The 23,942-nt window shown below is 54.7% G+C and overlaps 8 protein-coding genes across 8 annotated transcripts; 5 read left to right on the top strand and 3 right to left on the bottom strand.

The window, feature by feature from the left end:
* Positions 1-263: 263 nt before the first annotated feature.
* On the bottom strand, positions 264-4,814 carry BZA05DRAFT_177579 (Endonuclease/exonuclease/phosphatase). The gene is made up of 5 exons (XM_051479273.1): positions 4,401-4,814; positions 1,670-4,331; positions 1,351-1,613; positions 624-1,288; positions 264-550 (listed from the first exon to the last, which is right to left on the bottom strand). Exons 1-5 carry the CDS (start codon positions 4,425-4,427, stop codon positions 430-432), a joined length of 3,738 nt encoding a protein of 1,245 aa, XP_051335826.1. The 5' UTR covers positions 4,428-4,814; the 3' UTR covers positions 264-429.
* Positions 4,815-7,635: 2,821 nt separating this feature from the next.
* Positions 7,636-10,000, top strand: BZA05DRAFT_410148 (uncharacterized protein). The gene is made up of 5 exons (XM_051484862.1): positions 7,636-8,257; positions 8,317-8,632; positions 8,687-8,857; positions 8,911-9,497; positions 9,560-10,000. The coding sequence occupies exons 1-5, from the start codon at positions 7,898-7,900 to the stop codon at positions 9,641-9,643; spliced, it is 1,518 nt and encodes a 505-aa protein (XP_051335825.1). The 5' UTR covers positions 7,636-7,897; the 3' UTR covers positions 9,644-10,000.
* A 9-nt stretch (positions 10,001-10,009) lies between these two features.
* BZA05DRAFT_177503 (SGS domain-containing protein) lies at positions 10,010-11,761 on the top strand. Its single transcript, XM_051479272.1, has 3 exons — positions 10,010-10,926; positions 10,994-11,531; positions 11,589-11,761. Exons 1-3 carry the CDS (start codon positions 10,177-10,179, stop codon positions 11,618-11,620), a joined length of 1,320 nt encoding a protein of 439 aa, XP_051335824.1. The 5' UTR covers positions 10,010-10,176; the 3' UTR covers positions 11,621-11,761.
* Positions 11,762-11,877: 116 nt separating this feature from the next.
* BZA05DRAFT_431769 (PQ loop repeat-domain-containing protein) lies at positions 11,878-13,063 on the top strand. Its single transcript, XM_051486200.1, has 2 exons — positions 11,878-12,257; positions 12,354-13,063. Exons 1-2 carry the CDS (start codon positions 12,027-12,029, stop codon positions 13,026-13,028), a joined length of 906 nt encoding a protein of 301 aa, XP_051335823.1. The 5' UTR covers positions 11,878-12,026; the 3' UTR covers positions 13,029-13,063.
* On the bottom strand, positions 12,995-18,103 carry BZA05DRAFT_410142 (uncharacterized protein). The gene is made up of 4 exons (XM_051484861.1): positions 17,807-18,103; positions 16,494-17,744; positions 15,830-16,421; positions 12,995-15,775 (listed from the first exon to the last, which is right to left on the bottom strand). The coding sequence occupies exons 1-4, from the start codon at positions 17,889-17,891 to the stop codon at positions 13,399-13,401; spliced, it is 4,305 nt and encodes a 1,434-aa protein (XP_051335822.1). The 5' UTR covers positions 17,892-18,103; the 3' UTR covers positions 12,995-13,398.
* A 278-nt stretch (positions 18,104-18,381) lies between these two features.
* On the top strand, positions 18,382-21,128 carry BZA05DRAFT_358944 (terpenoid cyclases/protein prenyltransferase alpha-alpha toroid). Its single transcript, XM_051481457.1, has 4 exons — positions 18,382-18,767; positions 18,831-18,942; positions 18,995-20,789; positions 20,857-21,128. The coding sequence occupies exons 1-4, from the start codon at positions 18,630-18,632 to the stop codon at positions 20,939-20,941; spliced, it is 2,130 nt and encodes a 709-aa protein (XP_051335821.1). The 5' UTR covers positions 18,382-18,629; the 3' UTR covers positions 20,942-21,128.
* Positions 21,129-21,147: 19 nt separating this feature from the next.
* BZA05DRAFT_477020 (scramblase family protein) lies at positions 21,148-23,014 on the bottom strand. The gene is made up of 4 exons (XM_051488289.1): positions 22,605-23,014; positions 22,383-22,554; positions 22,046-22,320; positions 21,148-21,989 (listed from the first exon to the last, which is right to left on the bottom strand). The coding sequence occupies exons 1-4, from the start codon at positions 22,943-22,945 to the stop codon at positions 21,326-21,328; spliced, it is 1,452 nt and encodes a 483-aa protein (XP_051335820.1). The 5' UTR covers positions 22,946-23,014; the 3' UTR covers positions 21,148-21,325.
* Positions 23,015-23,228: 214 nt separating this feature from the next.
* Positions 23,229-23,803, top strand: BZA05DRAFT_343203 (ubiquitin-conjugating enzyme/RWD-like protein; the record flags this gene model as incomplete). Its single annotated transcript, XM_051481074.1, has 2 exons — positions 23,229-23,417; positions 23,492-23,803. The coding sequence occupies 2 exons, from the start codon at positions 23,229-23,231 to the stop codon at positions 23,801-23,803; spliced, it is 501 nt and encodes a 166-aa protein (XP_051335819.1).
* Between the last annotated feature and the right edge of the window lie 139 nt (positions 23,804-23,942).

The raw sequence follows: 23,942 nt of genomic DNA, 5'->3' as shown, positions 1-23,942 counted from the left end.
AAAGTACAGCACCCGAGTCCAAAACCTCTCGATTCGTCTAGATATCCGCCACGTCTATACCACTAATTCACGCCCCTCCTCAGAAACATCCAATTAATCCAATATTCTCCTCCTCAGGAAAGCTCAACAAACGAAGCGGTAAGTACAAGTAAAAAAACATTAAGGGCTAGGGTATATCATCAATCATCGTCGTGATCATCTATGTGTATGTAGGTAGTGTGCGTATGAGTGTGTGCGTGTAGGACGGAAAGGTGGAAGAAAGAAACCAGCAACGACGAAGAAATAATCCGCCAAAGCTATATGATGAAAAGAATTCTCAAAAACAAGAAACCCCGCTGATTACTCCGTACCGGTAAGATAAACAGGACCAGAAGACAGAAGACAGAATGAAACAGAATGAAGCAACCAAACATCCCAACTCAACTCAACTCAGCGTTGCTGGTAACTCTCTCCCAGAGTTCGAACTGCGTCGATGATCTCTCCCTTGCTGCGCAAGGTCCTCTGAGCTTCATCCACTCCATAGCCATAAACACGAACCAAGTATTCCAACCTGGTTGAATGACACGTTAGTCCTATCTGTTCCCGGAAACCAGAGAGTGGGGACCGGGAGGGGAGGAACTCACTTGGCATCCATGATGTGTTTAGCTCTAACTTGTTCATAGTCCTCGACACATTTGCTCCAAACCCATTCTCTTCTCGCAGCATCGATGGTTTTGACTCGGATATGGAACACGCCGCTGACAGGTCTGTGATCACTCGCCTTGACCTCCCAGCGGCGGTATTGAACCTGCTTGATGTTCGCCAGACCACGATAGAGGAGTCGATCACACCATGCCGGACTGCGCTTCTTCTCCGAGGAGTCATAGGTATCCGATCCCACGTCGTACTTGTAGGTTGGCTGGAATGTAATCATTCCCTCTTGGAACACGCGCAGTCTGAATCCAGGGTTCTTCTTCCTCTCCACAAGAAGTTGATCGCGTTCCAAGAGTGGGCCCAGGTCATTGTTTTTGACTCTGTTGATGATAGAATCCCGGCCGTGGTCGATACGGTAATTGAGATCACCATTGAGGATGCAGATTTCGTGATCGAGAATCATGGAGCCGTCACCACCGCCGACAAACATGTCTGATCGTGCGCTCCCTGAGATCTCGAGAGGCAGGGAGTTTGACTCTAGGATTGCTGCTATGTCGTTATTACGGGATATGGTATGGGACTGTCCAGCAGCGAGATGGCAATTGATGAAACATAGCGAGCTATCGTCGAGGAAGAACCGCACAATGAGTGCACCCTATGATCAGAATGTCAGTACAACCGATCCCCCCAGTGAAACACAAGCCCTTCGCGTCTTACCTTGTTGCCGTGAAGACCACCCAACCCTCGTTTCACAGTGGAAGCCGCGATATTTGTGATGTTGTTCTTTTCCGACGCTTTGATAAAAATACAAGTGAAGAGACCGACCAGATTCGCCGCATGCAGGAGGATGTATGGCTGATCCCGCGGCATATGGGTTTCAAGGGATTTCGTCAGTTGCTGCTGCCACAGCCTGTACTGGTGTGACATTCGTTCCTGATGGTCGGCTTGTTTCTTCTTCTTGCTCTTCTTTAGGAAGGTCTCTGCACGTCACAATCAGACCACCGCATGCCACACGTGAAAAGAAGGGGAAACGCACTGGCCGTAATCTTCTTATCTTCCAGATCCACCAGCTCTTGGAAACCAAATACTATGATATCCGGAGAGTCAACACTATGCAACACATTCTGCAGGAACACCTTGTCGGTTTCTCTGGACAACAAATCCTGGGGCTTCGAGGCGCCAGCATTCCAGGTGCAGACAAGCGTCTTGATCTCGCGGAAGCTGCAGAACTCGACATCTCTTCGTTGCATCTCGGTCTCGAGGTGGTCGTCTTCCAGCATACCATCCCAGATCCGTATGACGTTGTCGGCTCCTAGGCTTACGACTTGTAATCTGCCATTCTTCCAAACACTGGTCCAATCCGCTACCACCTCCATGATCGGTCCAACCGAACATTGCCAGTCCTTTTTAGCCAGCCATGGCTTTGTTCGGACATCGTATATGTACACCATCCCCGTCTTGAAGCCAGCCCAGAGGAAATCTCCCACACCGGTCATCGAGTTGATTTTGTATAGCGATACACTCACAACGTCAACACACGTGAGGGGGTTCTTTGAATAGATGGACACCTTGCCGTCCGAGTGGCCAAAATACACATGGTCTGGCTGGCTGTTGACGATGGCTCCGCAGGTGATATCGCCGGCGGGTTTTGTCGCCGTAAGCTGCCGTGAAGACACATTGAAAATAGTCGAGGAGTCCGTGCTGGGCTGATAGACATCGACATTCTTTCCCGAGCCTACCCACAGATACCCGTCGACAACAATCGAGCACGAATGGCGGGGATTTATTCTGAAAGTGATAGGCGAGTTCCTCAGGTTCGGCGCGCCGTTCACATCCGGTCCCCAAACTTGGAGCTTCCCACCATCGTCGAGAGACCACAGTTGGAATCCGGAGCGGTGTATCTTGACAATCTCCTTCTTGGTGTGGGCACTGGTCCGTGATTCCACTACCCGGTGTGACGCAATATCCACCTCCATCAGTTCGCCGTGGGAAGTACCAAGCCAGAGCGCGGCCCCTTCACTTTCCACGTCCGCGGACGGCTTAAAGGCCAGCGCTGTTACCCTGACGCCTTCGCCGTGCTGTAGAGCCATGATGCAACGCCCAGTGTCAACGTCCCAAACTTTCGTCGAGTGGCTGATTGTGCATACATATTGACCGCAGACAGCAAACATTTTGACGTCGCTCTTGCTCGGTATCTCGGAGGGCCCTCTCTTGAAGTAAGGTCTCCGGCGATTTGCTTGAGAGGAATCCGGATAATCACTCAGTTTAGAGGAATCGTCAGCACCACCGTCGTCCGAGTCATCGCCATATCCGGATGCTGGATAGCTGTCCTCGCCTTGCGCGAATGATCCGGAAACATCCCGGATTGGCGATTTAGCTTTCATGCTTCCCAAGCCACGCTTTGGTGGAGGCAAGTAGCTTGAGGCGCTCGCAGGATCAATCGTGGGAGGCCGCGGGGGCGAATGGCTGCGACCGCGCGAAACTCGAGCTCTAACGCCTCCGATCAATCCCATTGGCCTGGGTGGTAGTTGCGGCCTGGATCCTGCATCGTCGAGAGACATCCGCTGGCCCTTGACAGAGTCCTCCACTCTCATCCTGGGCCGAACCATCTCGATCGACATCCTAGGCGGTGGCGGTGCGACGGCATTCCGAGCTTTCGACGGACCTCCCGCTCCAGCGAATGAAGTAGGCAGAGGAGGTATGGGTGGAGGAGGCGGCGGCGGAAGGTTATGAGCCTGCACGTTTAGTTTTCGCGGCAGCGGCTGAACTCTGGGTGCTGACTCGGTGTCCGACCGATTCGGAGAATTATTAGCGCTCGATGGCGGGGTGCTGAATGGTGATGCACGGTCACCCCCAGTTACTGCTGGTGCCAACGCATTTGTAAAAGGAGTTTCCGGACGCTGTGTGTTGCTAGGTCTACTTGGAATCTTGGGTTTGGTCGTCCGTTGTGGTACCGGGGGTGGTTCTCGTGGCCGCTCGGAGTGCGGTACTGGCAGGGACCGGTCACTATCCGTGCTTGGTCCGCCGCGATCTGGGAACATTTGGGCTGCAGGACTGAGCTGCCTCCGATGTACTTCTCCCCCCATATTCCTTATTGTCCCGCTAGCCTGATCCAACATGTAGCTGGTAGATTTCGGTCGAAGCCTTGGGGAGACTGGTGGCGGCAGCGGCGGTGGAGGTGGCGGCGGCGGCGGGGTCCTACCAGTACGGAATTTTGGTGCCGGAGAGGTAGGCCGACTCGGTGGTTGTATAGGTGGTCCATGTTGCAGTGGTCCACTGGACGCCAACGTCCCTAAAATATTGTCCGGCGCTCCCCCGGGGACGTCGAGGTTCAGAGGTTTTGGTGAGCGCGGTGAGTCGACGCGAAACGACGGCGGCGAACGCGGAGGAGCAAAGGTGCTGTATACGGAAACCGGGCGCTGACGGGACGAGTGGTGACCGCGAGGAAGGGTGTTGCTTCGATACTGGTCGTCCTGCTTGGAGGTAGCACCCCCGTACGAAGATGAAGATCCATCATCCGAAGCGTACGACGACGTCCGTGCAGTAAATCCACCGGGGCAGTCGGGCGTAAAGGGGTCCGCGCCGGTACGAGAGGGCCTCAGAAAGGGTGCGGATTGCTCCGGTACCGTCGGAGGGGTGACCGGATGTTTGCTGGTAGCTAGTTGTTCGAATCGCGAGCGAAGGGTCGACACGGACGCCTGTAAACCCTAGAATTTAGAAAGGAAGTCCACCTAAACTTTCAGATCTTAAAGGTTGAGCTTGCATACCGGAGGGAGTTCTTCTTCGTCGGCCATGTTTGCATGAAGAACGGTACAAGCAAAAGTCCAGGGGCATGTAGATGTTGCTCGATCGTTGGATTACGTTTCTGTGGATGATGTCCGTCCAACAAGTTGAGCAGGGATGTGAGAGTGCCTGGATGCGGTAGCGGGTTTGTGATGGGGCTCAGCACGCGCGGCGAGTTGACGTTGCGGCGGTGCAGCCAAGGGGCTTTGAATTAAGAACGAGAGGGAAAAAAGGTTAGAGTGATCCTGACAAAAGCCGCTCAGCGGGTTTGATGTGTGAAAGAAATAGTTGAAAGCGCAGGCAGCCAACGGGCGAGTTTGTTTGCTGGTGAAGGGCCGGCAGGGCGGTGATGGCGATGCAAGATGGTGGGGAAGTGAGGTTAGGATAAGAAAAGCGCGTGGTATGTACTCCCCTTCCTCTGCAAGCTAGAATTACAGGTGGCTTGTGTTTGGTACCTGATCAGATGTGCTCGTGACACGAGAAAGTACGTGATATCTACCTAAACATAGGTCCATTTTCCAGCGTCCCATTCTATGCTCTCCTTCCAGGTAAACTCATGGAAATCAGAAGTCTCCCCCAAATGCATTCAAAGTTCGTGCTGCTCTTCCATACGAACTTTCCATCGAACTCAGCCGTGATGGACTCGATGGACACAGAGCTGACGCTAGTTGTCTACGTCATGGGGGCCCTTACTGCGAGTGCAAGTCTATGAGGAAGTTCTGGCTGAGAGGTGCGTAAAGAACGCTCTAGAAGCCGGTGATGATATTTGACGGGCGATCAGTTACTTATTGTGACTACAACAGGTTTATGAGTGCCACCGAAATGTCAGCTCACAGTTTAGCATTCCGCATCTCGGATTCCACGAATCAAGCCTATCTTGTACGCGTATTCCGGAGATCTCCTACAACAACGGATACCGGTAAGCCGTCACGAGCCGGATTTTCACAGTCCTCGCCGGGCTTCCCGGATGATCTTGGATATGCAGGAACAGTCAAGTAAAGTATGATTGCGCAGATAACTAGACCCACGTCCGGATCCAAGTTAAAGCTTCCACTAGAGCACACACTGCTTTCCAGGACCGAATAACCTGCATGCCCTACCCCTGAATGTAGTCGGTCAATGGAGATGGCAGAGTTAGGGCTGGGACTCGCAAGCAGACAACTTCCACTCCAGCCCATATGTATCACGGTCAAATGTAGAGTACAGAGCCAGTAACTGTAGCCAAGTACTGTGGCATAGATGCGCGAACCACAATAACCACCCGCCACAGTTTACCGGACACCCCCACACTCAAACAAAATACTGCCAACATGCTGCACGTTGATGTGCCGAGAGTTTCCTGATGTGGTGGAGGAAAGGGGGTTATGGAACCCCTAAAGGGCTCATGCAGACTGAGGATCCTCCACCCGTGACCTTCCTCTTCCATTGGCCAGGAGTCCGTGGTATCGGCAAAGAAACCCGGAGCTTGTGCACCCATAGTTTCGGTGTTCGCTTGATCGTAGTGATGGACTTCCCAGAGAAGATGGACTCAGGAACAAGGATTGTTGTCTGCCTGCTGAGTCTTCATGCTGAGTCTTCAAGCTGAATCTCCAAGCTGAGTCTTCAGGCTGAGTTTCCAAGCTGAGTCTTCAAGCCAGGCCTTCAAGCCAGGTCTTCATGCGTTTGGGCCAGGGTCTCGATGGCTTACCTGTGGCGCAGGCTCCGAATCCTTTACCCGATAACATCAGATTCATAGGCAGTCTTCATGTTGAGATGGTGAGGCAATTATGTACTGGTACATACCGACCTCCAGAGCGAGCCATCCCGTTTCCACAGGTTTCTCAACGGCAGTTACTTATCCGTGCATCGGACGCAGATTCACGCCCAGCCTGTCTCCCACCAGCCGACAACAGAATGGCATCCAACCGAGAAACGAGGAGGAAACGAGGCGGGTGGATATATGCTTCAGGCCAGCGTGGAGTACCCTCCGTTCATAAGCACCGTACCTGCATGTCTCCATGTCAACGCGCCAAATCCCCACCCGTTTCCATCTCCGTTCAACACAAGCGGCAGGTCGAATTGACCTGAGCGAGAAAAAAAACCCCACCCGTGAAAACATCAGAATGGAAGGAGCTTCGAATTCACAAGGAAGAAAAACAATGGGGACTTTGCCTGGTGCTCGGGTCACCCGGTTCTTCCCCACTCACCGGCGGCGCCAAGTAGAGTGCGTCCAGGAGAACTTCGGTAGAAACAAGTTAGCTAGAGGCCTAGAGGAGGTGACAGATCTAAGGGATTCGCATCGAGCGGCGGGACGAACGATCCATGCTTCTGGGTATCGGGGCGCGCTTGGACTGTTTTGGGGGTGGTCTCTCTCCACAGCTGCTCTTGCCGGTCCCACACAGCCCTAGTTCGGGTTGGATCCTTTTTATGGAGCCGGCGGATGGAAGTTCGGATGGATTTCCCGATTGGGCAATTAGCCCAATCGGGAAAGAATGATTTCGGATAGGAAAGAGTCGTGCATTATTAAGCCGTGTACGTATGAGAAACTCGGGGATTTTGGAAGAATTAAAGGCTTATTCGCTGCCCAAGATGGGCCGCCAAGCGCTTTATCCGGCTTGGGTCTGTGGCACAGACGACCGGCAGCTTCACCGACCCGAGACTCTTCCTGGCTTTGCCGAACCCGGCGGCCAAACAGCCGCGAAGTCTCCTGATGAACCTCACGGAAGATGAGTCCGTTGATGCGGCTGCGCGAGTTTCGGACGGGCATGTGCTCTATTCCGGCCGAGAAGGACGCTCTGCGGACTCGTGTTCGGGCCAACAGTGGCCGCACTCTTTCAGGCTGTTAGGTAAGTCGTTGGCATTGCCGCCAGTGTGACTGTCATGGATCATCACTCGCTGCCGAGCCAGGCCTTTATTGGGCGTAATCTACGCCTAGCACCAGCCTCGACGATTAAACAAAAAAACAAAAACGCGTCTAGCACCAATCTGCTAGTGGCCCCCAATTCGATCGTTGATAGCTGACCCGAGTAACTCCTAACTTAGCCTTGGAGCACCCCCAGCCCGCACGGGCCCGGCGCCGTAGGCAAAACGAACTGCCAGCCGCCAGGGCGAACTGCTCCAGCGACGGCTCGATTGATGTTTCTGTCTAGTGCACCAAGCTCGCCGTCGGGTTTCCTGCTTCTCAGTCACCCCCTGAGATTGCGCCCTGAGATGTGTTCTGGGTAAGTAAGAGGTGTAAGTACTTCTCTTCCCCCTTGCATCCTACCTATCATCATCTATCAACGCGAAGACTGTCCGTCGCCAATAGAAAAGCTAATCCGCCATCCCGCCAATCGAAGACTAGGTGACAACAACAAAGACAACAAATCACACGCCCGCAATTGCCTCCGGCAACCAGTCACCTGTCGCCTCGCTTTCGTCGGACCCCGCCGCCTCCCCCGCCATCCGCCAGCAAATCAACAGCTAGAACTGCAGCAGCAGCTTTCCAATAAATACCGCCAAGATGGGCTTGTTCTCCAAGAAATCATCGTCGAGAGCCAACTCAATCAACAACGACCACATCGGCAGAAGCGGACGCAAAGGATCTCAAACTTCAGTAGCCAGCGGATCAATGAACTCTCCTACCACTTCTTACACTCAGGGATACACTGGATCGTTGCCATCGATCCCAGCTGTCGATGCCGACCTTCCCCCGCCGCCGGACCCAGCTTTGGATCCCTCCGGCTACCTGAGGAGTATATACGCCGTTCGGCAGAGGTCGAGATTTGTGCTCGATGCGGCGTTGAAGGACCAATTGACCAACTTTACCGTTGACATGTCAAAGTTCCCGGAAGTCGCTGATTATGTTGTTTCTATAATCAAGGTAAAGGGTTTTGGATTGCAATGTAGAGGTGGACGTGTATGCTGACATCGCCGTATCAGAGAGATTACGCTCCCGATTACCAAACCATTCCTCCCCACGGTCGATGGCAGCACTTCGATGTCGGCGGAACGCCCAGGATCGACAACCTCATGAACTCATGGCCGGCTGATGTCGACGTGACCGAGCGTACGAGACGATTGCTCGACCTCTTCCTTGTCTCCGTATTGCTGGATGCAGGAGCTGGAAACAACTGGCAGTACAAGGCGAGCAATGGTAAGGTATACAGACGAAGCGAGGGATTGGCAGTTGCTAGTTTGGAGATGTTCACCAACGGACTGTTCTCTAGCAATCCTGGACAGAAGGATCAGGTTGATGGTAAGTTGAACCTCGGAGCAGCTGCTAGTGTATATCATTCTCATTGACAAACAGGCATGGCTCTGAAACAATTGACCGTGGAGAAACTCGCTGCTGGACTTCAAGTTTCGGAGGCGAATCCCATCGAAGGTCTAGCAGGACGGTCATCTCTTCTGATCAAACTTGGAGAGGCGATGGACAACCAACAGCTCTTTGGTGTGGACGGACGTCCGGGAAATATGCTTGGTACGTTCCGATCGACATGCTGGCGCGATTTGCACTAACATTGCCGCGTCTAGATTACCTTCTCCAGCACCCGACGACCAAAAAATCGGGCGTCACCCCGATTGTTACCATTCCCACGTTGTGGTCTGTTCTCATGGATGGTCTCGCACCGATTTGGCCTCAGTCGCGCACTCAGTTCGACGGCATTTCCCTCGGAGATGCTTGGCCATGCTCTTCGATGCCCCCCGCCCCTGGCTGGGAGCGCATCGTTCCGTTCCACAAACTCACTCAATGGCTCACGTACTCGTTGCTTGTGCCGATGTCGAAACTGATGGGTATCATGTTCGTGGGCGAGCAACTGCTTACCGGTCTGCCCGAGTACCGGAACGGCGGCTTGCTCATCGACACTGGACTGTTGACCCTCAAGCCGAACCAGACGAAGCGCGGTATCGACAGATACAACGAGAATGCTAAGAAAGCCGGTCAGCCGAACATGGAGGTCGTTCCGATGTTCACTCCAGACGACGATGTTATCGTTGAATGGCGAGCTGCCACTCTGGGATTCCTGGATCTATTACTCGAAGAAGTCAACAAGAAGCTCGGACTCGGTGATTCCGATGGATTGAAGTTGGCGCAGATGCTGGAGGCTGGTACCTGGAAGGTAATTTGAAATCCCTCTGTGATGGTTTTGTAGAGCGGATCTGACGGATATGTGTGATACAGGGCGGACGAGAGCTGGCAGAGGTGTCCAGACCGAACACCAAGGAGCCCCCGATCATGATTTTGTCTGATGGAACAGTCTTCTAGGCTGGACGACTTATCCCTTTCATGTCGTTCCTGTCGGCTATAGAATTCTTGATGTGATAATGGGTTGCATCGATGAGCCGCATGCTGTATGCGCTATGAATACTGCTTGTAGCGTCCTGTTTTTTTCTTTTCTTTCTTCACTCGATGCTCTGGTAGCTATCTTGTATAGAAGGCTCTGTGCACTTCTTTTTTTCGAATTCATTCCCAAGCCATGGTCATACCTATTTCTTACTCGTTGGTCGAGAATTGTCGGGCTGAATACTTTACATAAAGTCAACTCAATCAATCGTCATGTCTCATTATTTCTTTTTTGGCATCCCAATTGAATGCAAGCTCCCTAGTACTCTTCGATAGAAACCTCTAGAAAAGCGGGTTGCTTGCACTAAGGCGGTGACACAGTACTAAACTTCAACCTGGCTACCCCACTAATATCGCGACCATTCGTCAAGCATCCCTTCCAACAAACACTTCCCGTCCACTTCAAGAAACACATTTAGGTATTTACATAACCGACACACCACACCACACGCGCGATGGCGTCATCAACCACCCTCGCCGAGCGAGGCTTCAAGGCCTTCACCGTGTCGAACTACCCAGAGGCGATCTCGCTGTACTCGCAAGCTCTCGCGATCAATCCCGAAGCTCCCGACTACTACATCAAGCGCTCGACGGCCTACCAGCGCTCAGCACAATACGAGCTCGCGCTGTACGATGCCGAGCTTGCCGTGATGCTCGCGCACTGCCGCGGCAAGCGCGAGCTGATCGGAACCGCACAGCTCCGCCGTGCGATCGCACTGCACCTTCTGGGCCGCTACGGCGACGCCGCGTTCTGCCTCTCCGAGGCGGAGACTAGATGTACGGCCGTCGCCGAGAAGAACATGATCGGTGTCTGGAGGAAGAAGCTAGAAATGGTGCTGGAGAAACTGGATGACGATGATGTTGCGCGCGAGGTCACGATCACGGCTATTCCGGAGGTGGACGTGCCGAAGGCGCAGGCGAAGATTGTGGGCTTGGATACGGAGAAGGGGAAGGGGAAGGTTCCGGCTGCTGGTGGTGGTACTGCTTCGTCTAATGCTTGGACTGCGTCCACGTCGCCGACTACCGCTTCGTCTACTCCTGCTGCCGTCGCTGCCCCGCCGCCTCCGCCGCCGTCTCTAGGCTCTTCTACGCCGTCCGACAAGATCCGTCACGAGTGGTATCAGACGCCTACGCATGTCGTCCTGACGGTGTACGCCAAGGGCGTTCCGAAAGACAAGGCTACCATCGAGATCCACGACAAGACGGTTTGCTTCCCACCTGCGCCATAATACAGCGAAGGGCTTTATTAACAGTTGTGGGGTCGGTCGCTAGGTCTCGATTTCCTTCCCACTTTCTTCCGGTAGCGACTTCACTTTCGACGTCGATCCGCTATGGGACTTCATCCAGGCCGATCAATCCCACTTCAACATCTACTCCACTAAAATCGAAGTTAACCTCCGCAAAGAAAACCCCAACAAGAAATGGGCCGACCTCGAAGGCGAGGCTGAAGCGCCGGTTGAAACGGCAGCGGAAGCTAGCAAGGAGGATAAGCCCGTGTATCCATCCTCGTCCAAGGCTGGACCAAAGGATTGGGACAAACTTGCGCGGGATCTCTCGGCTAAGTCGAAAGACAAGAAGGGGAAGGGGAAGGGCAAAGACGGCGAGGAAGACGCGGAGGATGAGGCGGATATGGTGTACGATAGCGATGATGGCGGCGATCCGGTCAATATGTTCTTCAAGAAGCTGTACAAGGACGCGGATGAGGACACAAGGAGGGCCATGATGAAGAGCTATATCGAGAGCAATGGCACGGCGCTGAGCACTAACTGGTCCGAGGTTGGAAAGGCTCAGGTCGAGACTAGTCCTCCAGGTGAGTTTGTACCTTTGTTCTAATCTACATGGAGGGGCAGCGCTGACAAGAATGCAGATGGAATGGAGGCCAAGAAGTGGGGCGAGTAGTGAGGGTGCCGGATTGAACAGAATTTAATGCGCATCCGTCTGATGTTCATGGAGGTTTTACGATACTTACGCTGTACACATTGCCTGTATGTTTAGTTGCTACGGTGAATTGAATCGGATTGATTACTTGTTTGCTTGCTGGTCTGAAACCATCCATCCCAATCACCTCTTGGTCGTCATGCAACGCTGTCGATCAACCGCCCCCGCAAAACGCCGTTGGTTGCAACCATGTTCCTTGTCTGTCTGTCCATCCGGCGCCACCGCCCGAACGAACCCAAGCATTTTTCGCATGCGATTGAGATTTTCCCATGTGCCGTGGGTCATGTCATTTTGAGTCGAGTATTTCCCGCCACCGCTCGTCTCCCTCCTCCCCTTCACTCCTCCCTCCACCTGTCCCCCCTCGGCAATGTTATTCCCGCCCACACAAATCCTCCCGTCGCTAAACCTGACAGCGCTCAGCGGCGTAACGGGAAGCATCAGCATCGCGTGCTGGATCGTCGTGTTCACGCCACAGATCCTGCAGAACTTCCGGCGCGGCTCCGGCGACGGCCTCAGCCTGGTCTTCCTTGTCATATGGCTGCTCGGCGATCTGTTCAATATCGTCGGTGCTGTGGTCCAGGGGGTTTTGCCGACTATGGTGAGTCTTGGATGGAGAGAGGAGGGGGAGGGGAGGGGTGGGCTGGGGGGGGGGGGGGGGGGGGGGGAGATGTGGGCTGATGAGTGAGGTGCAAAGATTATCCTCGCGGCGTATTATACACTCGCCGATATCGTCCTGCTGGGACAGTGTCTTTACTACCAGCGGCGGAACTCCAATTCTACTTCTACACTCGGCGAGAGTGAGGAGGGTGAGGAGGACCCACTCTTCGCCGCCAAAGACGACGAGGACGACGAGCTGCACCTTCTCACGGCAGCACCACAGCAGGCGCTCTGGAAATCCGTACTGGTCAACACTCTTGCCGTGCTAGTAGTGGTGCTCGCGGGGGTACTCGGCTACCTTTTATCCCCATCCACCCCCTCCTCCCCGCCGCACGGCCACATCTCATTCTCGCCGCTCGGCCAAGCCTCGGGCTACCTGTGCGCATTCCTCTACCTCGCCTCACGGATCCCGCAGATCCTTTTGAACCACCAGCGGCGGTCATGCGAGGGCGTCAGCGTGCTGTTTTTCATGTTCGCGGTGATCGGGAATGCAACGTATGTGCTGAGCATTCTGGCCAATGTCGATGGTGGCGGCGAGGACGGGAGGGATTATGGACGGTACGTCGCCGTAAATGCGTCCTGGCTGCTGGGCAGTGCCGGAACGTTGTTGCTGGATTTGGTCATTTTTGCGCAGTTTTGGTGGTATAAGGAGAATGGCGAGGGGCTGGCGGGGATTGTGGAGGAGGAGGATGAGGAGGAGGAGGATGTTTGAACTTTGGTAGGATACTTGTGTACAAGTAGAGGGGGATGCTGATATATAGACCACGTAAAAGGTTTTGCTTTGCTTTTATACTTTTGACTCACGCAGGCGAGGAGAATCGATCGTTAAACCTAAACTCAATCAAGCAGATAGTTCACGCCAATCGATGCAAACCAGTATATAAACAAGGGAATATGCGCCAGGCCTCAAGAAAAAATAAAGAGAGAACGAGAAGAACCCAGTAAAACAAGAAAGTGACTCTCCTCCCACCGGCCCAAGATTATGTAGTAGTAGTAAACACAAGAAGCACGCCAAACACTCCAACACAAATGCAAAAAGGAGAAAAACCGAACTCAACTCAAAATCCCTCTGATCCCCCCATCTACCTCCGCAGAGCCAAGATGAGCTGTCCTATCTTCTCATCACTCTGCTTTTTCTCCGCCTTGAGTCTCAGAGTCAGCTCGTTAACCTGCTTCTTGAGTCCCTCGACCTTGCTCTTCTCCTTGGTATGTTCGAGACCCCATCTCTTGATGGCCGCTTTGAGCCTCTGATTCTTCTCCTGGAGCACGTTCTGTTGTCCATCGAGGCCGTCGATGAGCACATCGAGCGCTCTCAGGCCGACAATGATACCAGCGACAGTATCCATCTCGGCAACGCCTTCCGCAAGCAGTTCCGCTCGCAACAGATCGAAGAGCTGCTTGTCGCCCTCACGCTCAGGCGCATACTCGTCGACCTCGGCGGCGATGCGCTGGAGTCCCTTGATGTACGGCTCGACGGCGTGGTGAAGCTCTCTCGTTTTCTGCTCTAGTTCGGCCTGAAGCGTAGATTTGACACCATTCCAGATGCTATCCTTCTCAGCACTCTCGTGGAGGAGAACGTTGAAGCGCGAGCGTGCCTGAGTAGCTTCCGTCTCGGCCTTCAGGGTGGACGCTTCGAGGGCCGCCTTCTCGGTTTGAAGCTTCTCGAGCCGTTCGTCCGCCGCTGCGATACGCTTCTCGAGGCCCTGGATCGTAGTCGATGTCTCGCCTACATGGCTGGCAGATTCCCGAGCGACATCACGTTCCTTGGTCAGCGTGATTTTGGCGGTTTCGAGATCCTCGATTTGTTGCTCCAGGCGCATAACTCGGTCATTGTTGCTCTTTTCCACGATCGCGAGTTCCTTGAGGAGTTCGGAAGTTCGTTGCTTGTACGCCTCGACTTCGGCTAGATAGCCATCGGACTCCCGCAGCTGCTTCTGATTCTGCACCAAACGCTCCTGTTGCTCCTTGACCTTCTTCTCCGCCTCGGCAGTCTGCGCTTTCCATCTCTCAAGTTCCTTCTGCGCCTGCACGTACGATTGCTCGAGGGCTGCCAGTTGTGCCTCAAGGTTGCGGACCCGTTCATCCAGACGGAGTGACTTCTCGTTCTCTGCCAGCGCTTTCTCCAGAGCCCGGGCATTCTCCTTGAGGCGCTGTTCGAGCTGCGTGACTTCCTCCTCCACCCTTTCGACTGCCGCATGGCCCTCCGAGATCTCCTTCTGCAGCGCAGCGTTTTGGGCGTTTAGCTGTTCAGCCTTCGATTTCAAAGACTCCACCTCCTTGCCCAACGATTCGTTCGCCTGTGAGAGATCGTTTACTCTCTGCTCGCTCCGAGCGTGTAGAGACTTGTACGTGGTATTCTCATCTTTCAAGTTTTGAATGCCGAATGCAGCCAGCTCAGCCCTGCTGAGGCCATCATGTCCAGCGTTGGACGCCAGATACCTCAAGCTCTTCTCCGCCTCCTCTGCAGCCTCGTCGAAATTCTCGATCTCGGTCATACCGCCGATTTGGGTGAGGATATGGTCAAGACTGTCTTCAAAGAACTGGCTCATGTCCTGGGATCTCTCGTCCATCCATCCACCGGCGTCACCGGCGTCATCGGCATCAAAGATCCGGGAGGTGCGGTCACCAGGGTCCACTGGCATGACATTGGCATATTCGTCCAGCTCTGCTTGAAGGTGGTTGATCATCCCGTCCTGTTCGGCAAGCAACTCCTTGTACTTTTTCTCGGTGTTGCTAACTTTTTCTTTACCCGCTTTTCTCTCCAGCTGAAGTTGGTTTTCGAGTTCAACGATCCTCTTCTGGAGTGGTTCATTGATGGTTGAATTGACGCGCTGATCTAGGGCTGCCCGGAGGTGACGGATTGTGTTTTCGTGCTCCTCATTCTCCTGCTCGCGAATTTCGACCTGCTCGTTCCTTGCTGTCTCGAGACTATCGATCTTTGCTTGGAGTTCGGCAATTCTGAGGGTGTATTTGCGGACTTGCGGTGTGGCTGGCGAGCCTTCGAGACCCTTTTGATGCGCCTGGAGTTCCGCTACTTGTTTTTCAAGGAACCGGACCCTTTGGCGGTGTAACTCCACGTCGCTGTGCACTGCACCGTACTCCTCCTCGTACTGAGTGACAGTATCGCTCAGTTCACGGATCTTTTCTCGCTGCTCTTCGTCTTTCTTCGAAGCTTGGTTGAGAGTTTGCCTTAGCTCGAAGATATGACGGCGCATAGACTCCGGATCATCGTGTAGCTCGGATTCGTCTCCTCGGACCGAGTTGGGTGTTTGAACCCTGACTTCGACATCTCCAAGTCTGAGGCTTCCATCGTGGGATGACGATGCCATATGGAACTGAGAGCTAGACATGTCTTCGATATCCTTGTCTTGCATGGTGGTCTGACCCGGCTCGTAGGAGGGTGTGGTTGATCGGAAAGTTTCAGAAAAACCAGACCACGCATGACCGCCCATGCTGTCACTAGCCGTGGTATCAGCAATAGATCACCGAGCCGCATATTGGTAGGGAAATTACCGATTCTTTTTGGTATTCTTGGAAGTCCGCTCTCCTTCATCTTCCGACGAATCCGGTCTACTATTCCGAATTTCCAGAGTGCGTAGCTTTGGGGTAGCGTCACTCGCGGTGTCACTGGAGGAAGTATCACCGATAGTCGAGGGGCCTTCTTGCAGGTCTGTTTCACCATTATTCCTAGCAGATCCCGGTGCAACATCTCCGACCTTCTCTACTCTGTCGACATCAAAGAGCTGCCTTGGGGGTTTATCACTGCGTTGAATAGCTCCGGGCACAGAGTCAAGCGGATTACTTTTGCTCCTCTCTCCCAATCTGCCATTCTCATTTCCAAGCGATGGCTGGGTGCTGTTTTGGTCATCCGGGGTATTTATCGTGGAGTTTGGTGGAGGCTGTGTGCCTACGGGGCGTGGGTTGTCCTTGAAGGTTTGTTCGTCGGCGATGACGTCCGCAGCAGAATGGGGTCGTCCTGGAAGCTGCTCCGGCGACACTGTGAAATCACTGGGGAGCGGTGATGGAAGCTCTTTTCGAAGGGCTTCGGTGTCCGTTGTTGAGATGGAAGACATCGATGGTGGGGTAGACATAGAGACTCGGCGTGCTAATTTACTATTCTTCAGTTTCCATAGATCAAAATTGCGGTAGGAATAGTGCGGTGTCGCAAAAATATTACCGTCTGCAGTCTTCAGAGGCGAGACGTTGTGGCCCTCGGTGGCAGCTTCGGACGCTGGAACCTCTGGAGAGGCGGTAGGTCTCCCAGCACCAGGCAAAGAGCTTGGGGGTGCAGCCAAAGGTGCTTCTTTGCCTTTGTTACTAGGCTTTGTGCCCAAAGCAAACATTCCTTTGTTTGGCGTTATTGGTGGGGTCGAACTTGAGATGGTGTTGCGCTTGAAAGAGAAATTAGACGGCACCACGTTTGTCTGGATGTACTTTCTTCGCGGTATGTTCCTATTTGGCGGAGTCTGAGGTATCGCCGAATCCGATGAGTTGCCCGAAATTTTGCCCATACTTTCTGTCGCACTCTCATCAGAGGTATCAGGTATTTCTAGGTTTCCGAATGACACCCTTCGAGGAGTCGGCCGTCCCGATTGTACTGGCACCAAAGCTTGCGACATTTTCTCCATGAGCACACTAGCGTCAATTTCCTCGAATATCTCGTTTCGCATGACACTAGCCGTCGACACTTGGGAGACCGTCCGCGCTTGGTTCTGCATTTGCGGTCTATCCTCCAGGCTCTCCGGTGTATCGGGCGGCAACATTGCGCCTGTTCCCTGAGCGTGATCCAAAGGTGTAGAGTCCCCCGATGCGGTCTGCTTCGTTTCTTGGCCCTCGCTTCCTTGTGATGGCTCTGGGAGCATTGTATCTTCCTCGCCATTGTCACTGGAGGATCCTTGCTGCCCGCCGAAGAAACGGTTGGCTGGTGTTGAAGGAGATCCCGATTTCCGCGTCGGCGATTGATGCTTCGCAGGGCTGTCTCGAGGCCTACGCACTGCCACCCTCTTCGACAGGCCTGTCAGAGCGTCAGGTGTTGACTCCGGGTGCGGGGTCGATGCTTCGGAGGTGGACGGCACTACGATCGAGCTGTCAGATTCGTCCCCGCCGTCATATCGGCGCTCGTCACTCTGAACGATGTCGTCATCCTCTTCCGAATTCATGTCGAGGTGGGGACTTTTATTCTCCGAGCTCCGCTTTGACCGGGTCGTCTTGGGTGTGGACTGTGGGGAGTCGTTTGAGTTTGTCGGCCGCAGGACCACCCTCGAAGGCGTCTTCGCATCAGGAGATGAACCGAGTATACTTGGGAGCACCCGCTTCGACTTTTTGGAATTGCGACGGCGGAACACTACGATTGGCGACTCGTCCACTTCGTCGCCGGAGGACTGACTAGCTGACGATTCCGGTGGCCACACTCTTGCGTTCTGGAGAGCTTCTCGAAGATCAACTTCCGACCCACACGCCTTCTGTTTGCCGGAATGGAGGCTAGCTTACCGTTGCTGATGTTGAAAGAAGTCTCGGTGGGCGACGGAATGGAGGCATGTCCGTCGCTGTCGGGAGAGTCGAAGTCGTCATCCATCTTGCGGCTTTGCTTGGTGTGTGTCGAAACAAAGGAAGTGCACCACTCAAGCTTAGAGGTCGCGAGAGACGGACAAGGCAGGTGAGATCAATAGGTCGTAGTGACAGTGGTGGTAAGCGGGGGCCCCTCCTTGTCCTGCGGGTTGGCGGAGCGAATGGCGGGTGGCGGATGGTTGCGAGGGTTACGGTTGATGTGCATAGGGCGAGGTTTCTGGGCGTTGTTTTGAAGTCTGCTGGACGCGCCGCTTAGCTGTGAAACCCACCGTCGTTACACACAGCCAAAACACGGAAGACACCACCACCGAAACACCCATGCTGTCCGCATGTTGCGTCGCTGCTGCACGGGTCATCGCGCTCATCGCGATCATTCAGGAACACTGTTACACAAGTGAAAAATCTACGAGAGAGGCTAAACGTGAAGAACGTTCTGAAGAATAAATCCTTTTGGGAGAAATTCATAGAAGTATCATAATAGCAATCATTTCGAGCAAGGCACCGTCAGATTACACCGGGTCAGGTATCTGTACGTGTCCATCGCGCATAGGGGACGCGGTCAGTCTGCCAGCCAATTGTCTCGCACTTCCGGCCCCCGGAACCCCTTATCACGCCCAAGCTCTCGTCTGGCCTGTGAAATATTCCAGTGTAGAGTTCAACGACCACCACTGGGAGCTCCACGAATAAATACCATTCGACTTCCCCCAGAATTGACTAGATATTTCCACCAGCATCGACAGCAATCATGCCGAAGACAGACTATACACGCTGGCGACTGAAGACCGAACGCGGACGACAGACATGGCATTACCTCGAGTCCGACGAACAGCTTGCAGCATGGCCCCAGGCGACCTACGACAAGTACCATCTGGGAATGGATACTGTGAGAATCGAACTCTGAATTTGCGGGGAGTCAATGGGTTCTGACGAGCTGCTGCTGCTACAGGGCCTCCCTACGCTTCCCGAAGCTTCAAACTCCCTCGAGGCTGCTCGTAATGGACTGCGGTTCTTTTCCCAACTCCAGCTGCCGGACGGTCAATGGGCTTGTGAATACGGAGGTGTGCATTCCCGTCCGCTGTCTACGTGCTGTCCGTGCTGACAGCCCATAAGGTCCCATGTTCCTCCTTCCGGGCCTCATCATCTCCTTCTACGTCACCAACACTCCCGTTCCCGAGCCATGGAAGGTCGAAATCATCAACTACCTCACCGCCCGCGCAAACCCCAAGGACGGCGGCTGGGGGCTACATATCGAAGGCGAATCCTCCGTTTTCGGCACAGCTCTTAACTACGTCGTCCTGCGGCTGTTGGGCATGGGGCCGGACCACCCCGTCGCGCAGAAGGCACGCAACCGACTCCACGAGCTCGGCGGAGCGCTCGGCTCACCGCACTGGGGGAAGTTCTGGCTCGCACTGCTCGGCTGCTACAGCTGGGACGGAATGAACCCCATCCCGCCGGAGCTGTGGTGTCTGCCGAACTGGGTCCCGTTCCACCCCTGGAGGTGGTGGGTCCACACCAGACAGGTGTATCTGCCCATGTCGTACATGTACTCGCTGCGGCACTCGCACCCAAAGAACGACCTGATCCGCTCGCTGCGTGAGGAGCTGTACACCCAGGACTATGCCACCATCGATTTCTCGAGGCACCGGAACACCGTCGCGCCGGCGGACCTATACCATCCCCACTCGCCGCTACTGGATGTCGCCAATCATGTCCTCGGCGCCTGGGGAAGCTACGTGTGTCCGACCTTCGTCCAGAGCTATGCGCGGAAGCACGTGTACGATCTCATCTGCCGCGAGGACGAGAACACGCAGTACTGCTGCCTGGGGCCCGTCAACAACCCTCTCAACTTCGTCGCGCGCTACCTGACCGAGGGCGGGGACAGCTACGCCGTCCAGCGGCACCGCGAAACGCTCAAGGAGTTCATGTGGATGAAGAGCGAGGGCATGCTGATGAACGGCACGGACGGCGTGCAGACGTGGGACACCAGTTTCCTGGTGCAGGCGGTAGTCGAGTGCGAGCTCACGGAGGAGCCCGAGTTCAAAGAGATGCTCATCAAAGCCCTCGAGTTCCTCGAGGATCAGCAGATCCGCGAGAACTGCCCCGAGATGGACAAGTGCTACCGGCAGACGCGCAAAGGCGCGTGGGCGTTCAGCAAGCGCACGCAGGGGTACACGGTGAGCGACTGCACGGCCGAGGGGCTCAAGGCGGTGATGATGCTGCAGTTCACGCCGGGCATGCCCAAGCTCGTCGACGACCGCCGCTGCATGGACGCCGTCGACGTCATGCTCACCATGCAGAACGCCGACGGCGGCTTCGCCTCCTACGAGCCGATCCGCGCCGGCCCCTGGGCAGAACACCTCAACGCCGCAGAGGTCTTCGGCAAGATCATGGTCGAGTACTCCTACCCCGAGTGCACCACCGCCGTCGTCACCAGCCTCGCGCTGTTCCGCGAGCATTATCCCAAATACCGCGCCACCGAGATACAAACCACCATCCACCGCGCCATCGGCTTCATCAAGAACTCGCAGCGCCCTGACGGCAGCTGGTACGGTGCGTGGGGCATCTGCTTCAACTACGCAAACATGTTCGCGCTGGAGTCTCTCGCGCTCACCGGCCACACGTGGGAGAACTCGCCCGTCGTCCGGAAGGCGTGCGAGTTCATCGTCAGCAAGCAGATGGACGACGGCGGGTGGGGCGAGGGTTACATGAGCTCCGTCAAGGCGGAGTATATACATCACGAGAAATCGCAGGTTGTCAATACGGCCTGGGCGTGCATTGGACTCATGAATGCGAAGTATCCCAAGAAGGAGGAGATCGAGAGGGGGATTAAGTTGCTGAGGAGCAGGCAGCAGCCGAATGGAGAGTGGCTGCAGGAGGCCATCGAGGGCGTGTTTAATAAGAGCTGGTGTGTTCCCCCCACCCACCCCCCGCCTCCGTGACTTTGACGTCGGAACTGACATTTGCGGTGACAGTATGATCTCGTATCCGAACTACAAGAACGTGTTCTCGATCAAGGCGCTGGGGATGTTTGCTCGGCAGTACGAGCATATCGAGTAATGTCTAGTGTGAAGCATGCTACAGGAAGCATGCTACATGTGGTTATGATGGATGGATGGACGGTTAATGTAATACCCTGGGGATGGTGCATTTGGTGCATTTGGGGGAGGAGTGTAATGGGTCTGGGAATTCCGGATGAACGTTTGTGGGTTTGTCTAGACGGGCAATTGAATATCGATTACTCATGCATTCTTCTGAGATATGGCCCGTAATCCGTATAACCCATCGGATCAAGCTCTTCCTGTACCTATGCATACGACGGAACATCGACTTCTCTCGCATCCAAACCGCCGGGTGATATCTGGTGAGGATCTTATGCTTTGATTGGGGAGGTTTCTATCCAGAGTATGTATCTACAGTAGTGTTCACGGCCGCTGCCCAAGCTCAGTCCTCGTCATCAAAGAACCAGAACGCCCCGCCGCCACCACTTTCACCATCACCGCCACCACCGATATCCTCGCCCGGTCCTTGCTGCCACGGGGTCTGCTGCTGCTGCTGTTCCCACGGATCCGACTGCTGCACCGGATACCCGCCGTACTGATCCGGCGCCTGCTCCTGCTGCTGGTCACCGTGATACCCATCCATAGCACCGCCGGCGGCACCTCCCATCACGCCCCCCGCCACGCCACCGGCAGCACCAGAACTAGGATTATGTTCGCCTCCACCGCCGCCGAACACACCAATCGGCATGAACCCGCCATGTCCCATGGCGGAGGAGTGTCTACTAAAGTAGTCGAAATCAATCGACACGGCAGCAGCCAGCATTACCGCTCTCTCGTCGAGTGTCATTCCCCTGCCGGCCGCGGGCTTGCCCACGCCCTCGAGTTCCGTCGATTCTGGGGTTTCGACGGCGGCGGGGACGCGGTACGAGTGCTGCTTGTGGCTGTTAGAGATTAGGTGCTGCGGCTCGGCGGCGACGCTGGCCGCGTCCATGCGGAGCGCGTATACACCCGTGTCGGTGAAGATCTCGCGGCCGAAGCCGGCGAAGTTGCGATTTACGCTGCCGATCAGCGAGGGAGGAGTCGAGTCGGTCAGGAGTGAGAAGTCCCTGGCCGCCCTTATAAGCATACGTCCACTGCGACACATACGAGGTGTGGGACGTACCATGACAGAACTGGCTCATCGACATACGCAAATTGCTTATATGTCCCGCCCCTCCCTCCAGCCACCGGCTCAACATCGGACTCGGCAGGCTGGTCTTGGTATAGAAAGAGATTGTACTTCCTCCTCAGCACGTGCCACTGCTGCTGACACTCTCCGATGATTCTGTACTTATCTCGCGATACATACTCCGGTGTTCCGCCGTTACCCAAGGTTGCGGGGTCCAGCGGATCGTACGCTGTAATTGCCGAGTTGATGAACGAGAATGGCCTGTGGAACTTTTGGGGGCCCGTTTAGCCACGGCTGGAAAAGATAGGTAAGAGGGGGGAGGGAGCCAGACCCGTAGTATTTCAACTCCGTGCTTGTCGAATACGTGGGTTTGAAACGACCGATGCGTGCGTGCCCATTGTCGCATCACCACCTTTGTAATGCTGTTTTCCTCCTCGGCCATGAAGCCGACGTGGTTTCCGGCGGGATCCATGATGACGTATTTGTTTGCCTGCTCGAAGCCGCTGTCCATATCGTGAGCCGCCGGCTTCTGCCAGATGATATAGAGACGTACAGCAAAATATTTCCCAGCTCCAACTGCCTCTGTATAACCAACGCCGAGTTCTCGAGCATTCTTGCCGCTGGATGCCTCGAGGTAATTACAGCGCCCGGGTCCTCGGGGATGTAGACGGGCGTGCTCAGGGAGTTATAGCTATTGTCCGGTACCTCGGCGATAGGCTCAGGCCGGAGGAGCGTGGTACTCGCTTTCGTCGCATTGTCGGGAATGCCGGCGGGTGCTGGACGACGGCCTATGGTGCCTCGAGGCCCCGGGCCGCTGGATGAGCGTAGGGAGGAGAGATTGCGGCATTGTATTAGGGGCCGGAAAACTTTCGTGATATTGTAGATGGTCGACATCGGAGTTGTGCATGTTGAAAAAGTAGGATAGCTAACAGCTTCGGGGTGTTTATCCCCCGCCAAATGAAGTCATCATGTCACCCATTATCAGTTCGCCCTGCAAGGATTGTGAAGTACTTTAGCTGGTCTTGGCAGGGTGTATGGACAACATGAGCTTCACCTCCAAGTTCGCTCCCGAGGATCTCTCTCCCGAGCGCCACTCATCACTACAACCACAACTTCTCGTTACCACCACCACCACCATCACCACCGCACATACTATTATACACACTACACGCACGCCATGTCTTTTGCCGTCGCCAACAGACGTCTCCTTAAGGAATACAAAGAGCTGATCCGGGAAGCACCGGAGGGCATATGCGCCGGACCGATCGACGAGGACAACCTTCTGGAATGGGAGTGTTTAATACGGGGGCCCGACGACACACCATTCGAAGGTGGCGTGTTCCCTGCAACTTTGAGCTTCCCCAAGGTACATACGAGCACACTCTCCTCCCCCAACTCCTCAGATGCACGCGTGCGTTGCGTTGTGCTGACTTAAAGCAGGACTACCCTCTCAACCCGCCCAAAATGAAATTCACCTGCGAAATGTTCCACCCCAACATCTACAAAGACGGGGCGGTGTGCATTTCAATTCTGCACAGTCCCGGCGACGACCCGAACCAGTACGAGGATGCCAGCGAGCGGTGGTCGCCGATCCAGAGCGTCGAGAAGATCCTCATCAGTGTTATGAGCATGCTTGCGGAGCCGAATGACGAGTCTGGTGCGAACATTGATGCGAGCAAGATTTGGAGGGATAATAGGAAGGAGTATGAAAGACGGGTTAGGGAGTGTACCAAGAAGATTCTGGGGTTGTAGGCTTGTGGAAGCGCTGGACTGGACTGCGCGGATAGGAGGTCTGAGTGATGAATGCGTGCTGATGAGATATCCTATTCATGGGAAGAGGGTTTATAGAGTAACTTGCACTAATTTCACTCATTTTTTGGAGAGAACCAAG

Source organism: Tricharina praecox, assembly GCF_024521635.1.
Source record: "Tricharina praecox strain CBS 144465 chromosome Unknown BZA05scaffold_31, whole genome shotgun sequence".
NCBI lineage: Eukaryota > Fungi > Ascomycota > Pezizomycetes > Pezizales > Pyronemataceae > Tricharina > Tricharina praecox.
The sequence above is the reverse complement of the archived record's forward strand: the minus strand, read 5'-3'. Positions and strand labels throughout refer to the sequence as shown.